This window comes from Erythrolamprus reginae, chromosome 1 (genome assembly GCF_031021105.1).
Source record: "Erythrolamprus reginae isolate rEryReg1 chromosome 1, rEryReg1.hap1, whole genome shotgun sequence".
Lineage (NCBI taxonomy): Eukaryota > Metazoa > Chordata > Lepidosauria > Squamata > Dipsadidae > Erythrolamprus > Erythrolamprus reginae.
In genome coordinates, this window is record NC_091950.1 from 382,794 (window position 1) to 399,280 (window position 16,487).

Here is a 16,487-nt window from a genome sequence, read left to right on the forward strand (position 1 = left end):
ACACAATGAAGTTTGTAGAGGATATAGTAATAATATTAAATCATTATTTAAACTGCTGGGTTTAATGCTACGTATTAAGGAACCTCCATTCTTTTATTAGGTGTCCCTTCATCAGCCAATACAGATAAAATCGAGCACCAGCTCATGTGAGTGACCGAATCCTGACTGAACCCATTCAAAAATAAGAGGGGTGGGAAAGGAGGCTGGAGTATTGGTATTCCAACCAATCATCGTAAAGCGCGTGTTCTTCTGATTGGTTAGGCAACCATCAGGGCGGGGACGTATTACCGCGGCCTTCCAATGAAAAACGCCGAGGGAAGCTTCAAACGTGGGGAAACCAACATGGCGGCGGCGTGTTGACTTCGTGGCTTTGGAAACTCTATGGTCACTCACTGACCGAGATGAGCTCGGGACGCCGGGCCGGGACGCGCTAACGCGACCGGCCTCGTCCGCCTCAGCGAACCGACCGCCGTGCTCCGTCGCCCCCCCGGGAGGCGATGCAAGACGCCGCTCTGCCTGCTGGGGAAGAAGAGCGCATGCGTGCCCGCGACTTCCCTGCACAGGTGTTCTCCACCCTTCCCCGCGGCCGCCCCCTAGCGGCGCCATGAAGAACACCGCTTTCCAGCTGGCAGCGCGGCTCTGCAAGGCTCTGCGGGGCCAGGACGACGGGTGAGTGGCCGGTAGTTCCGCCGCGCGTGGCTTCTGCAGGCTTTGCAATGGGAAGAGCGGGTCTCTCCCGTTGCCTCGCCCAAAAACGTGCATTGCCAGGGATTCCCGGGTTGCAACTGCACTTCCGCCCCTTGCCAGGGGTTGCATTGACCTGGAGGAAGGAGCCTGCGCGAGCCCCCCTCCCCTCTGGGCAAAACCCCCTTTGCCGGGTGCAGGCCGGGCTGCTGTGCCGAGGGTCTGGGCAGGAACAAGGGTTCAACCCATCAGCATAGAGCTGGAAGGGCCCTGGAGGTCATCTAGACCAGTGTTTCCCAACCTTGATACCTGGACTTCAACTCCCAGAATTCTCCAGCCAGCATTCGCATTCACTGGCTGGGGAATTCTGGGAGTTGAAGTCCAAATATCTTCAAGTGGCCAAGGTTGGGAAACACTGCTCTAGCCCACCCTCCTGCTCAAGAGACCCTCAGCCCAGCCCAGCTCAGACCAAGGGCTGTCCAGTCTCTTCTGTCCAACCTCCGGGGATGCAGCACCCACAGCTTCTGGTGGCAAGCAGTTCCACCGGTTCATTGTCCTCCTCACTGTGAGGAAATTTCTCCTTCATTCCAGGTTGCTTCTCTCTTTGATTTGTTGCCATCCATTGTTTCCTGTCCTTCTCTCGGGGGTTTTGGAGAATAATTTGAGCCCCTTTTTCCTTGTTGGAAGCTCCTCAAATACTGGAAGGCTGCTCTCCTGTCCTTCTTAAGAGCCAGGGCGGCACAGGGGTTAGAGGGCAGCATAGGCAGAGTAGTAGATGCTTGGAACAAACTCCCAGCAGATGTGGTTGGTCAATCCACAGGGACTGAACTGAAACCTGCCTGGGATAAACATAGATCCATCCTAAGATAAAATACAGGAAATAGTTAGAAGGGCAGACGAGGTGGACCAGGAGGTCTTTTTCTGCTGTCAATCTTCTAGGTTTCTAGTATTGCAAGCTGCTTCTGCTGACTGTAGTTCAGCAGTTCAAATCTCCCCACCTGCTCAAGGTGGACTCAGCCTCCCGTCCTTCCCAAGTGGGTCAAGTGAGGACCCTGATTGTTGGGGGCAAGGGGCCCATTCTGTAAACCTCTTAGAAGGGGCTGGGAAAGCTCTATATGAAGCGGTAGATAAGTCTAAAGGCTATGGAATGGAATGGAATTCTTTATGGGCCAAATGTGATTGGACACACAAGGGATTTGTCTTTGGTGCAGATGCTCCCAGTGGACATAAAGGAAAATATACATTTGTCAAGAATCAGGAGGTCCAACACTTAATGATGGTCATAGGGGTCAAATAAGCCATGAAGAAACAATCCATATTAATAAAAATCTTAGGATACAAGCAACAAGTGACAGTCACACAGCCCTAAGTGGGAGGAAAAGGGGGATAGGACGGATGGGATAAAACTAATAGTAATACTAGTGCAGGCTTAGTAGATAGTCTGACAGTGGGGAGGGAATTATATGTTTAGCAGAGTGATGGCTGTCCTTGTGTCTAGTTGTCTTGGTGTGCAGGGCTCTGTAGCGACGTTTTGAGGGTGGGAGTTGAAACAGTTTGTGTCCGGAATGCGAGGGGTCAGTCAATATTTTCCCCACCCTCTTTTGGACTCCTGCAGTATCCAAGTCCTCAACGGAAGGCAGGTGGTCAGCCATTGTTTCTTCTGCAGTTCTGATTGCTATAACGTGACAGTGAAGTGATTCTTAGGAGGGGGCAGGGGCCTCCGTGCTGCTCCCCTTACCTGCTGGGGACCCCCCCTTCTTCAAGCCCCCCCCCCTTTCCTTTCAGGATGGTGGCTGTGCTGCTCTGGGAGGGAGCCAACCCCAACCTGGTCCTGCCGGAGGGAATGGCCCCCATGCACCTGGCGGCCGGCCTGGAGCAGGAGAACGGGACCCGCGGCCTCCACCTGCTCCTCCAGCACGGGGGGGACCCCAACGTCAGGTAGGCTGCTGGTCAGGCCCAGATGTTGGGGGGAGCAGGGCCCCCACCCGTGTGTCTCTCTCGGCCCCAGAGGGGGGGGAATGGAGGCAAGGCAGGAGGGATCTCGAGGTCTACGGGGCCTCAGTGGTGCAGGACTGCAGGCGACCTCTGCTGACCACCGGCTGCCAGCAGTTTGGCAGATCGAATCTCAGGAGGCTCCAGGTGGACTCGTCCTTCCGTCCTTCCCAGGGGGGTCAAATGGGGACCCCGATTGTTGCAGGTCCTCTGTATGCTGGCTCTCTGTCCACTGCTTAGAGAGGAAGAGGTATAGAAGTCTCAGTGCTATTGCTATTCTACCCATCCACATCTGTCTGTCCATCGGTCCGTCCGTCCGTCCATCCCTCCATCCAAATATCTATCACTATATCTATCACTATGTCTATATAGTTAGCTATCTATCTATCTCTTTCTTTCTCTATTTTTTTTCTCTATCATGTGTGAATGTCCGTCTGTCCATCCGTCCGTCCATCCATCCATCCAAATATCTATATCTATCTAGTTAACTCTTTCTTTCTTTCTTTCTTTCTTTCTTTCTTTCTTTCTTTCTTTCTTTCTTTCTTTCTTTCTTTCTTTCTTTCTTTCTTTCTTTCTCTCTCTCTCTCTTTCTCTCTCTCTCTCTTTCTTTCTTTCTCTCTCTCTCTTTCTTTATCATCTATCTATGAATCTACCTGCCTGCCTGTCTTATCGACCTGCCTATCCAGTCAGCTCTTTCTCTCTCCCTCCCCCCTGCTCTCTCTTTCGTCTATCTGCCAACAGAAGTTCAGTGGTTCAAATCTCCCCACCGGCTCCAGGTGGACCCAGCCCTCCCTCCTTCCAAGGGGGGGGGGGTTCAAATGGGGACCCAGATTGTTGGGGGCAAGAGGCTGAGTCTCTGTGAACTGCTCAGAGGGGGCTTTGCCCTGCAACAAAGGCCCTGTTAGGTGGGACCAGGGACCAGGGCCTCATGTGGTGATGATCTATAATTATTGATTGTGTAAAGTTTTTCTTCAGTTTATATAAACTTAATAAAAATATTTTTTTTAAAGAAGAAAAAAAGGGCAGGGGGAACAGAGGGAGGGAAAGAGGGAAGAATATGAGCCGGGGTGGCGCAGGCCACTGAAGCTGACTGTAGATCTGTAGGTCAGCGGTTCAAATCTCATCACCGGCTCAAGGTTGACTCAGCCTCCCGTCCTTCCGAGGGGGGTCAAATGAGGACCCGGATTGTGGGGGCAATACACTGGCTCTATTAAAAAAGTGCTATTGCTAACATGTTGTGAGCCCCCTTGAGTCTAAGGAGAAGGGGGGCATAAAAATTGAATGAATAAATAGAGGAAGGGGAGGAAGGGATGGAGGGAAAGGAAAGAAGGAGGAAAGGGGAGGGAGAAAGAGAAGGAGGAGAGGAGGAAAGAGTGAGGGAGGGAGGGAGGGAGGAAGAATGGATGGAAGGAGAGAAGGGGGTGGAAGAGGGCAGGGAAGGAAGGAAGCCTGTGCCCCATAACCTCTCTTGTCCCAGGTCTGGGGAAGGCCTCACCCCCCTCCACGTTGCCGCCTCCTGGGGATGCCCTGCCTGCTTGACCCTCCTGCTGACCGAGGGTGGCGACCCCCATCTGGAAGACCAGGTGGGTCCGAAGGCTTCCCTCCCCTGGAAGTGGGGCGAGTGGGGCGGGCTACCTCTGCCCCTTGGGGGGAGATGGTCGACTCCACTGCCTGGCCACACAACTCCCTCCGACCACAACGCGTGTTCAGGGGAGGGGGGTCTGATGATGTCCACTGGCCCACTAAAGTTCCCCATGTTGGCTTGGTCTCTGCCCCACGGGGGATGGCAGGGGATCAAATCAATATGGTGTTTACAATATTGTAATTTTGGGAGCCAAATCAATACCATTTGCAATATTAATGTTGTAAATTGATTTTATATTGTTTTATTGTTGTAAGTCGCCCTGAGTCCTTCGGGAGTGGACAGCCTACAACTATAAAGACACAAAACAACCCCCCCTCCCCCAGCATTTAAATTGATCCTGGGTTTGCCTGATTCTTCCCCTGAAGTGGGGAGGGGGGAAGAAATTATATTGTTTCCACTTTAAAGATCTGGGGAGGGTGAGTCCTCGGGGAGGGGTGGCATCTAAATCCAAATAAATAAATAAAATAAATAAGTTACCCCAAAGGTAAATAAACTTTCCGTTTCAGCCGGGAAGAAAACACTTTTTTTTTAAAGGTTTTGTGATTTAGGCCTCCTGCCTGGGTCATGTTTTATGCCACTAATCCTGTGTGGAATTTCAAAGATTAATAAACCATAACCCCCCTCCCCCAACTTCATTCCTTCAAGTGGAGCGAAGGGGCATTGAGGTTGCCCCCAGATGGTTTGGGGGGAGGCAAGAGGCTGCCTGGGAGGGGTGTGAAGCGGCATGTAAGTCCATCTGGAATCCTGAGCTCAAAGCTCCCTCCAGCCCTTCACAGGCTCAGGTTTCTTAAGGAATTGAACAGGATTCTTCATTGGCCGAGGGTGAGTGGACACACAAGGGATTTGTCTTTGGTGCAGACACTCTCAGTGGGCATAAAAGAAAAAGAGACATGGGTCAAGAATCAAGGTGTTGAGCTGCCAGTCAGAATTCAGACAAATAAAACTCAGAGTCCTTTTTATAAAAGTTCAAAAGTGAATTTATCAAAATCAGAACTAGAAGCATCGAAAGACAAGAAAAGTCTGAGAAAATGGCATATATCAATAAAAGTTAAATACTTAGGATTATGGATTACCGCAAATTGCAGCACTATCAAGAAAGACAATTACGATAAACTATGATAGCGTGGTCACAAAACTTTGGGTACACAATTTATTTAAACGAATGGGAAAAAATTTGGACTGCTAACTATAAACTAACGATGGCAACCTCATATAAGGAAAACCATTATAAAATGTTCTACAGATGGCACTTGCCACCCGCTAGACTTGCAAAAATGTATCCAAATCTATCACCATTATGTTGGAAATGCAGAGAAAACCCAGGTACATATTACCACATCTGGTGGACATGTGAAACCACCCAAAAATATTGGGAAAAAATTAAAACTATACTAGAACAAATTACCTCTCAGACTATCCATGCGAAACCCGAACTATTTCTACTAGGAATCACAAGACAAAATTTTAGTAAAGAAAACAGATATATTATAATCCATATTATTACAGCCGCACGGATTTTATATGCACAATTTTGGAAGCAAGAAAAAACCCCAACTACTCTATCACTCTTGATTAAAATAATGGAATGCGCAGAAATGTCCAAACTAACAATGGAACTGCAAAACAAGGATGAGACAGATTTCTACAAAGCTTGGGATAAATGGTACCTCTGGTTAAAAAAAAGGAATTATCTAAAAATTACTTATCAAGAAAAATATCCAACAAAAACAACTTGAAAAAATAGCAATTTACATCACAAATCATAACATCAAACTGAAACAACAAACTGTAAACATCGATCGACACAAACTCCAACTTTACAAAGAAAATAAACCCCTAAATGAATTATATATATTGGCACTAAAAACTACATTCAAAACATATCGATAAAGCCTTAGGGTAAAACACACCAACTACGAGATCAAACTACAGGCCGCAAATCATGAAAGACCCAGCTCTAACGCTGGTTTTCGCTTCTCTCTCCCCCACTCCTTCTTCTCCCTATCCTCCTTCCTTCTATATCTACTTCCCTCCCTTCACAACCCCCTTCTCCCACTCCCCAATTACTACATAAGTAGAGTGTAAAAAATGTACAATATGCATATCTCTTTTGTCTTTCTGTATTTGGTTTTTATTGTATATATTTAATAAATCTATTTTCAAAAAAACAAACAAAAAAAAACCCCTTTTCCACCCCCCTTGGGACGATCCCAACCCCCATTGTCCATAACCACCAGGCGGGACATCTTGGCCCTCACGCCACTCTTCTGGGATTTTCCTCTAACGGTCTCCTCCTGGTACATATACAATACTACAACCCTTACTTGTTCACCTTACAAATACATAAACCAGCATTTGAACACACAGTTCTCACTACAGCAGCCACAGAGAAGAAGTACAGTGATCCCCCGCTCGTTGCGAGGGTTCCGTTCCAGGACCCCCCGCAACGAGCGGGTTTTCGCGAAGTAGCGCTGCGGAAGTAAAAACACCATCTGCGCATGTGCAGATGGTGTTTTTACTCCCACGGCGCTAGCGAGGAGCCGAAGATTGGGGGCGGCGCGGCTGTTTGCCGCCGGCATGGAGGGCTTCCTAGCAGCCCCCCAAACCCGGGTTGGGGGTCCGGGGGGCGCTGGCTCTCGGCGCTTTTGAGCTGAGTCCGGGAGCGAATTCGCTCCCGGACTCAGCTCGAAAGCGCCGATAGCAAGCGGCAAGGAACGGCTTGTCCACGCCGTTCATTCTCGCCGCTTTCGAGCTGAGTCCGGGAGCGAATTCGCTCCCGGACTCAGCTCGAAAGCGCCGAGAACGAACGGCGTGGACAAGCCGTTCCTTGCCGCTTGCTATCGGCGCTTTCGAGCTGAGTCCGGGAGCGAATTCGCTCCCGGACTCAGCTCGAAAGCGGCGAGAATGAACGGCGTGGGCGGGCGAAGGGCGGGCGGCAGCGAGGAGTTTGCGTGGGCGGTGGGGAAACTCCTCGCTGACGCCAGCAAGAGGGGGAAGACTCAGGGAAGCCGCCCAGCAGCTGATCTCCCGGTTGCCATCTACGCATGCGTGCCCATAGAAAAAACGGGCACGCATGCGTAGATGGTATTTTGACTTCCGGGTTGAAAAATAGCGAAGTACCCTGTTCGCAATGGTTGGGGACGCAATAAACGGGGGATCACTGTAATAGAAATTGCAGAGAGTCAGAGAGAGAGAATCAGGCCTCTGGCTCCCTCTTGTGGTCATTTATTTATTTTATTTATTTATTTATTAGATTTGTATGCCACCTCTCTCCGCAGACTCTGGGCGGCTCACAACAATAACAAAAAACAATGTATCACAAATCTAATATTAAAAAGTCTCTAAAAACCCCTTATTTAAAAAAACAAGACACACACACAAACATACCATTCATAAATTATATAGGCCAGGGGGAGATGTCTCAGTTCCCCCATGCCTGACGGCAGAGGTGGGTTTTAAGAAGTTTGCAAAAGGCAAGGAGGGTGGGGGCTATTCTGATCTCTGGGGGGAGTTGGTTCCAGAGGGTCAGGGCCACCACAGAGAAGGCTCTTCCCCTGGGTCCCGCCAAACAACATTGTTTAGACAACGGGACCCCGAGAAGGCCAACTCTGTGGGACCTAATCGGTCGCTGGGATTCGTGCGGCAGAAGGCGGTCCTGGAGATATTCTGGTCTGGTTCCATGAAGGGCTTTATAGGTCATAACCAACACTTTGAATTGTGACCGGAAACTGATTGGCAACCAATGCAGACTGTGGAGTGTTGGTGTAACATGGGCATATTTGGGGAAGCCCATGATTGCTCTCGCAGCCGCATTCTGCACGATCTGAAGTTTCCGAACACTCTTCAAAGGTAGCCCCATGTAGAGAGCGTTGCAGTAGTCGAGCCCCGAGGTGATGAGGGCCTGAGTGACTGTGAGCAGTGACTCCCGGTCCAGGTAGGGCCGCAACTGGTGCACCAGGCGAACCTGGGCAAACACCCCCCTTGCCACAGCTGAGAGATGTTTCCATCCATAACACTAACTCTTAAAGCAATAGTGTTTCAATACATCTAAGCGTACATAGTTTATTTGTTTATATGCTGCTCAAATAAAAAAATAAAAATAAAAATAAAGGAAACACTTAGACACAATATAAATCCAACTAAAACTTCTGTGAAATGAAACTGTCCACTTAGGAAGCAACACTGATGGACCATCCATTTCACCTGCTGTGGTGCACATCCAACTTTGAACAGAGCAAAGAATTCAGTGAGAACATTTCATTCCTTCCGATCCAGGGTGGGTTCTTGGAGGGTCCCTTGATTATTCTGAGCACTGTGTATATTGCCAAACGCAACCAGTTCTGTTCATAGGTTCCTGCTTCCTGCCCCACAGCAGACAGATTTAACAGGAGACCCATTTCTTCTCTGCCCCAAGGAGAGAACAGTTCCTAGCCCCCCGGTGGTCTTGGGGGAGGATGATGATGGACTCGACACCTTCTCTAGGGTTTAGGGAGCCCAGATTTGGGGAGTTGGGGGCGGACTGGAAGGAAACCCTCAGCAGGGAGAACCCCCCCCCCCCGGCTGATTCTCTCTTGCCTTTGTGTCTCAGGATGGGAACTCGGCCTTCGACCTGGCTGTGGAGCAGGGGAACGAACGTTGCGCCCACATCCTGCAGGACGGAGGGTGGACGAGCGACTTCTGTAAGTGTCTGCCGGTCATGGTGTCTACGAAAACTGTCCTCCAAGGGTGGTGTTTCTTTTCTCAAAAGCCACTGGACTTTCTTAGTTTTTTCCTTGAAGAGGTTTCGCTCCTCATCTAAGAAACTTCCTCCGTTTCGACCGAACGGTGGACGATGGGAGGATTTGTATTCTCTGCAGTCACCATTGTGCACCTTGATCCAGGTGACCCTGAAAGCACAGGTGATGTTTATTATTGTTTTTACTATTTGCAATGGCTGTTAGCCGCTCTGAGTCCTATTGGAGTGGGGGGGCATATAAGTAATAAATAATAAACAGACAAACAACCCACCAAGGAGAAATAAATATATTTTATCGTCGGCATCTGTCCCCTTCAAGGTCATCAAAGACATTTCCAAACACACACCCCTCATGCATGTTTTTACTGTATGGTGCAGATATTTTTTTAAAAAAAATTAAATCCAACCCCCACCTCCACCCCCAGGTGCTGGGAATATAAAAAAGAATCCGGGACCATTTGATCACCTTTGGTGGGCAATGCCCTGTGGCAAAAACGCATTGGGAGAGAGGAGCCAAATGGCTAAAAGAAATTACAAAAGCAGAAATTGTGAAAGAACCAGAGTTATTTTTGCTGGGTGTTTTCAGTAAGGCATATAAAAAAAGAAAGAAATTCAGTACCTTATTCATATATTGTCAGCAGGGTTGTCTGTGCGCAGCAGTGGGAAAATGAAGCGATTCCCAAAGAGACAATGGATATTAAAACAATGATGCAGAAATGGATACGCTCACAAGAAAGTCGAAAGGGAAAGGGGATTCTGATTATTACAAAATGTGGAATAAGTTTTACAATTGGTTAAAAGAAAGAAATGAATGAGTTCTATAGCAACACAGTTTGGTAGTTTAATAATAGAAGTAATTTTATTCCTACTATCAATACAGAAGTGCAGTCACAGCATTGACAAAGCAACATAGAATGTATAAATATCCAAAGATGACTTCGGATATGGAAAAGGGGCTGTAAATGCCCCAAATGTTTATTATGTGTTTGTGTTACACGTGTACTTACTCAAAGATAATAATAATAAAAAAATTAAGAAAAGAAGATTAAACCCCAAGTGGTTTCAGGGGCTCTCAGAGAGAGAGGGATAACTATCAGAGAAGTGCAAGGAACAGAAATCTTTCCACTGTTCGGTTGAAACTGAGGAAGCTCCTTGAATGGAGAAGCAAAACCCCTTCAAGGGAAAAACTCCAAAGAAAGCCTCGTTTTGGGGGATTTTAACACAAGGCTCCTAACATTCCTCCTCCCGCCTCCCCTTCCCCCAATCTTTTGTGCAGCTGAGCGGAGAGCAGAAAGCTTCTTGACCACCATATCGGAAGAGGCTGGGCAAACTGGTCCGGACGATTCTCTCCCTTGTCCACCTGATAGACGGCCACTGTCCTCCCTGAAGGAGGCTCGTCCACACCGGGATCCACCTGCGGAAGCCGCTCCAAACGGTGCCCCCGAGCTTTGCACCCGGGACTGGTCGGCCGCCTCCTTTCTCACCGAGGGATCCTGGCGGGGAGACACCGTTGTGGACCTGGCGGACTTTGGGGCCCAGCCGGCAGACTCCCCCGATGCCTTCCCGCCCCCCAGGGAGCTGACCTCCAGCCGTGCCCATGTGCAGACCCCCTGGGATGGCGAGGTGGGTGTCCCTCTGTCGGACGCTGGTGGGAAGCGGGGCATCCAGGCCCCTGCAGAGGGAGGGTACAGCTCACGCCCAGGTCCAGCCACGGCTCTGGGGGGACCCCTTTCTTTAGTGGGTCCCAGGGTTCCCTCGTTCAGAGCCGCACAATCCCCAGAGAAGACCCTGCCGCCCTCTGCCAGCCTCAGGCCTGAACCAGAAGCGGCCCGACTCCATCGCCCACCGCGTGGCCTTTCTCAGCGGTGTGGCCCCCTGGATCTGAGCCTCTGGGTGAGGGTCCCAAGCCAGGATGCGCTGGACATCACCTGCCTCGATCCCCAGGCCGAGTCCACAGCCGTGTCGGACTTGGGAAAGGTGGTGGTGGTCGAATCGGACTCTGTCCTGGGGGTCAGCGGGACTCTGGACGGATGCTCGGTGCGAGGAAAGTCTCCGGGCAGATGCTCAACTGCCAGCGTTGACCGGTTCCTTTCGTGTGTGAGTGAATGTTCCATCAGTGCCGCGGAAGGAGGCCCAGGAGACGGCTGTGGTCCCGAGTGGGAATCCAGGAAGGCTGCCCTCCCTAAAAGCGGCTGCAACAGCGGCAGTGGAGGAGGGTCTCCCGCCTGCGTGGGGATGATGGGTCTCCACGGCCAGAGGTCTCCGCCCACCAGAGGGGCTGCCCGGATCTTTCCCAGGAGTTGGGATTTGGCTCTGCCCCACAGCCAGAACCCGTGGGAGGGTCCACAAGGGAGGGCACAGTCCGTGGTGGCTCCACCAGAGAACGGGGGTCCTTGGGAAGGGTCTGTGTGGGGGCCTGAGGGACCCACGGAGATTCGGGGGCTGCATGTGGGGCGCCAGGGGCCGTCTCCATCTGGAGCAAGGGAGGGGGTGGCAGAGGTGGGCAGGAGAGGGGAACCCAGCTCGTCCACTCAAGACACCGTCCCCGTCCAGTGGGCATCGGAAGAGAGGGATCGTTCCTGTGGCTGCAGGGGTCAGCTTGGGCCGAGCAGCACCCTGGTTGGCACAGGGAGGTTCCTGGATCGACACACCAGCATCGGAGAAGAGCCCCCCTGCACTCTGGATGCCCAGCTGCGGTCGATGATGCTGGCCACCAGGGTCGCCCTCTGCCCGCTCCTCTCCTTGAGCCGGAAGGGCTGCCCTGCGTCCCCCAAAAGCCCTCTGGTTGGGACCCTTCCCCAGCAGAGCCTCACCGCCTCCTCTCTTTTCGAGGAGCCCCTGGAGATGCCCAGGCGCCCCAGGAGAGTCAGGAAGGGCCCCGGACCGGCCTCTCCCCGAGGGGCTGCCGGTTTCAGCCGCTCCCCTCCCTCGGCCAGAGAGGAGGCAGAGCAGACGGGGGAGGGCCGAACCCTGTCGGCTGTTCCCAGCAGCAGGAAGCCGTCCTCGAACCCAGGACCTGGCTCTTGGGGCCATTCCCTTGCCAGCTCAAGGGGAGATGTGGGCAAAGGGGAAGGGCCTTCTGGGAGGGCAGACTTGGGGGCAGGAAAGCCCCCTCCGGGAGGTGCTGCTCGGAGCTGTCCAGAGGTTGGGCAAATGGAGAGATTGAGTGCACGAGCGGAGAAGATCTCCACGGTCAGTTTCAGCCGGATGTCTGGGAGGGGCCCGTCTGCCACCTCCCCCCCAGGAAGCTGGAGCCCCATTCAGCAGCAGGTACCGCTGTCGCCAGGGGGCCGGCCCACGAATCTGAGCACCACGGAGCCCGTGGAATACCTCTACGTGGACGAGGAAGAGGGACAGACCCTCATCGAGCGGCACCTGCCCCCCACGGACGACTCGGGGGCCAGCAGCTCCGAAGACACCCTCCTCCTTTACGACTGGCAGGCGTGTGCCAGGGCAACGGTGGTGGGCAGGCAGGCTGATGGGGACTGGCCCCCTTTGAACCCGGAGTACCTGACCGACGGAGCTCTGGCCCGCAAGCTGCGCGAGTTGGGGGCCGACCCAGGGCCAGTGACATCCCTCACTCGGAAGCTGTATGTGCGGCTCTTGGAGAGGCTGATCAGGGACCCCGAAACCCTGGCCCGGAAGGGATACGCAGGTGGGTGCCACTGGGGGAAGCTGGAGGAGAGAGAGAGAGAGAGACCCTGCTGGGGGGGAGGAGAAGGGAGAGAGCTTGGGAAGTAAATTGAGGTGGGGGTAAAGTTGGGAAGACGAGCTCTCGTAGGAGAGGGGGGGATTTGTGCGCCGATATCCCTGGCGCAAGAGGAGAGGTCCTGGCCTTAATAAATGAAAAATTAAAATTAAGGGAGCAAGAGGCTGGTCCCTGGCTGACCCTCTTCCCGGAGGAGCTCAAGAGAAGTCCCGAACAAGAGGGGCAGGGGGATTTCCCCCAACAGAGCCCCCTCCGCAGCCCCCGGCTCCTTCTGGGGGTCCTGGGCCAACCCAGCCCTCTTGTGCTCAGCCTACAGCCCAGAACTGACCTCTGCCCTGCGCACCTACCGGATCCCCACCTGCAAAGCTGACGAGATGGCTCTGGCCGCAGAGTTTGACCAGCCGGACAAGAGCCGGAGGTGGCGGGAGGGGCTGATGAAGTCCAGCTTCAACTACCTGCTGCTGGACCCCAGGTAGGAGACCCTTGTGTGGAGGGGGGGGGGCGGAGGGGAACATGGCCACCTTGCCAGCTTTGGGGTTGCAAGGAGACCCCCCGCTGTGGCTGATGGTCTGGGTGGTCCACTCTCCCACAGAGTGACCCAGAACCTGCCTGCCTGCTGCCAGCTGCTCAGCCCGGCCGAGGCCTTCAGGGTCTTTGTCCGTGCCATCTTCTATGTGGGCAAGGGGACACGTAGCCGGCCCTACTGCCACCTCTACGAAGCCTTGACCCACCACCGGCAGGGACAGGGGACCCCCACATGTCGGCAGGTATGTGTGTGTGTGGGCTCTTAACCGCTCTGGGACCTTGTGTATATGTGTGTATGTGTGTCTGTGTATGTAGAGCTTCCCAATCCGGGGGCAGTCTAGCTTTGATCCCTGGGAATCGATCTTTGGCTGTGAGGTGAGGCAGAAACCTTTGGCTTGGAAGCAGCTGTTCTGCCCCCCTTGCCTGGAGGGGGGAGGCTTTAGACCCCAGACCCCAGAATTCCTCCCCTCCCCCCAGGGCAGAACTCATGGGGGTGGGAGGCTGGGATTTGGGGAAGGGGTGGTGGGACCCTGGGCCTCCCCAGAGCGGTGGGCGGGCCTTTGTTCTGTCCATCTTGGCTGTCCCTTTGATCGCCCCCCCTCTGCCCTCCAGGTTTCCTCCAAAGTCCAGCACATCCTGGACATTTGGGCCGGGGGCCAGGGGGTCGTCTCCATGCACTGCTTCCAGAACGTCGTCCCTGTGGAGGCTTATACCCGCGAGGCCTGCATGGTGGACGCCATCGGTAAGGGCTCTGGGGGTCAACATGGCATGGGGGGGGGGCTCCAGCAGGGAGTCAGGGGGGGGATCCCTCTTCCTTGCAGGCTCCCTTCTTCCTTGCCCACCAAGGTTGGCTATGGCTGAACCCCATGGACTTCAACTCCCAGAATCCCTCAGCCAGTCAGGCGACTTGGGCCAATAAGATTGGTGGACTTCAGCTCCCAGAATTCCTCATCCAGCCAGGCAACCTGGAGCACTTTAGCATGGCTGGCTGAAGGATTCTGGGAATTGAAGTCCGCCAGTCTTAAAGTGGCCCTGGTTGGAGACCCCTGTTGTAGGCCCACCCCCTGGCCAAGGCAGGAGTGAGTTTCATCCATTTTCTTTCTGCCTTTGACCACAGCTGCTTCTGCCCCCCCAGCCTTCCCCTGCCCGGTCCTCCTACTCCCGAGACCCCTGAGGGGGGTGAGTGGAGGTGGGAGACGACTTTGCCCCAACAGCCTCCTGCCCCAGGCGTTGGCATTTGGAGGAGGGTGGACAGTGCGACATTCTCCCAAGCGATCCCTTGCAGGGTGTTGTGTGAGGGCCAGCCTTGTCCTTTTTTGCCTCCCCAGGCTTGAAGATGCTGACCAATCAGAAGAAGGGGAACTACTACGGCCTGGTGTCCGGCTGGCCCGTGAAACGCCGGAGGGCCCTGGGGGTCTTCCTGCTCCACCGAGCCCTGCGGATCTTCCTGGCTGAGGGGGAGCGGCAGCTGCGGCCGGCTGATATCTGACCTGGCCCTGGACCACGGGGCGGGGAGGGGCCCCTCTCCTCTCCAGGCAGACCCTCTGGGAGTGGACCTTGACCCAGCCCCTTGTGCACCTGGGCTCCGGATTATGCAGTCAGTCATTCACCAGCTCCGGCGCTGGACGTCGAGCGGAGATTGAACAGGGCCCCTGTGTGGAAACGATTTGGGGGGCCGGGTGACCTGCTGGTGCTGCTGGCAGGCTTGGTGGGTGGGTGGGTGGGGGTCCCGTTCGCACTGTGGGGGTCTCCCGGGGAGCCACAGAATGAAGCAGTGGTGGGTGGGCTCAGGAACTCCGAGGCCCCTCCCGAGCAAGGAGGAAGCAGCTCTGGGCTCAGCCCCCAACCCTCCGTTCGTGGGGGGCCCTGCAAACGCCAGTTCGTTCTCCTCCTGGGAGCGAAGCGGGGGGGGGTCTTCTTCCTCTTGCGCAGGGGGGGGCAGAGACCCTTGTGACCGGTGGGGGTGGGGACTTTTTTTAAAGTTCTGGGGCTGCATCATCCTTGGTCCCCCCTGATCTGGGATTGGGGGGCATTAAATGAGGTTATTTTGGGGTGTGACAACGCTGGATTCTGCCCTGGGTTCTTGCCTGCGTCTCTCTTATTTATTTACTCTCACTCACTTATTCATTCATTCAACATGGGTGGGGGTGGGGTGGGGGCTTCCTGGGACAGGGGGGGGGGGAGGAATGGCTTCAGCAGAGCCCCCAACCTCCCACCGCAGCCAAAACGCAAAGCCAAAATGCAATTTTTCAGATGCCAAATAGCCGTTGTGCTTGAGACTTATCTGCCGCTTCACGTTGCTTCCCCAGCCCCCTCTAAGCGGTTGACAGAGAACCCGCCTCTTGCCCCCCACAATCGGGGTCCTCATTTGACCCCCTTGGGAAGGACGGAGGGCCTGGAGCCGGTGGTGAGATTCGATCTGCCAAATTGCAGGCAGTCGGCAGAAGCAGGTTGCAGGACTGCGCTCTAACCACTGCACCACCAAGCCTCTTTTCCTGCCCCTTCCTACAGATTCTTCCTCCCCTTTGTCCTGCAACAACAGCCCTGTTAGGTGGGACAAGGGACAAGGTCCCCTGCCAGCTTTTGTGGCTGACTGCCATTTGGGAAGGGGGCAGCCACCAAGATGGCCAAGCCAGCATCCTTTGTGCGTGGGTGTGTCTGTGGGTGGGTCTCCCGGGGAATGACCACTTCAGAGCCAACTTGATGCCAGGCACAGACAATCACCCTGCAAGGAGGAGAGGGCACCACCTGGTGACCCTCAGCCAATCAGTCCTGATGGACGAACTCGAAAGAGAAAGAAGCCCCCACCTCTCCAGGACACAAGACCCCTTATTTAGGACTTGGGTGGAATGACACGGGGGCTTCCCAGGAAGGGAGGTTCAATTGGCAGCCCCCCAAAAGTCCCTGCTTATGATTCCAAAGAGATGATTCTCCTTTAAGAAGTGGCTTTGAGCCCTCCCAAGTCTGCCAGTTAGAGCCGGAATCTGAACACATTTTTGCAGAAAAAGTGCGTTTGTGTGTGAGTGTGTATGTGGGTGAGCATGCATGCATGTGTTTTGTAACTTCAGCAATGTTTCTCAACCTCTGCAGCTTTAAGAAGGGGGACTTCAATTCCCAGAGTTCCAGCCAGCATGGGGGATTCTGGGAGTGGAAGCCCCTCCCTCTTAAAGCTGCAGAGGTTGAGAAATTCCCACCTC

At 53.6% G+C, this 16,487-nt stretch overlaps 1 protein-coding gene across 2 annotated transcripts; it reads left to right on the top strand.

Annotated features, from left to right (window-relative positions):
* The first annotated feature begins 320 nt into the window (after positions 1-320).
* On the top strand, positions 321-15,348 carry ANKLE1 (ankyrin repeat and LEM domain containing 1). 2 transcript variants are annotated; one of them, XM_070743204.1, is made up of 10 exons: positions 520-669; positions 2,470-2,622; positions 4,154-4,259; positions 8,910-9,000; positions 10,333-10,679; positions 11,001-12,711; positions 13,075-13,237; positions 13,358-13,532; positions 13,903-14,032; positions 14,619-15,348. In XM_070743204.1, the coding sequence occupies exons 1-10, from the start codon at positions 605-607 to the stop codon at positions 14,777-14,779; spliced, it is 3,102 nt and encodes a 1,033-aa protein (XP_070599305.1). In that variant the 5' UTR covers positions 520-604; the 3' UTR covers positions 14,780-15,348. The 2 variants fall into 2 exon arrangements, with proteins under 2 accessions (XP_070599294.1, XP_070599305.1); XM_070743193.1 differs by having other exon boundaries at positions 321-669; positions 10,333-12,711.
* The last annotated feature ends 1,139 nt before the right edge of the window (positions 15,349-16,487 follow it).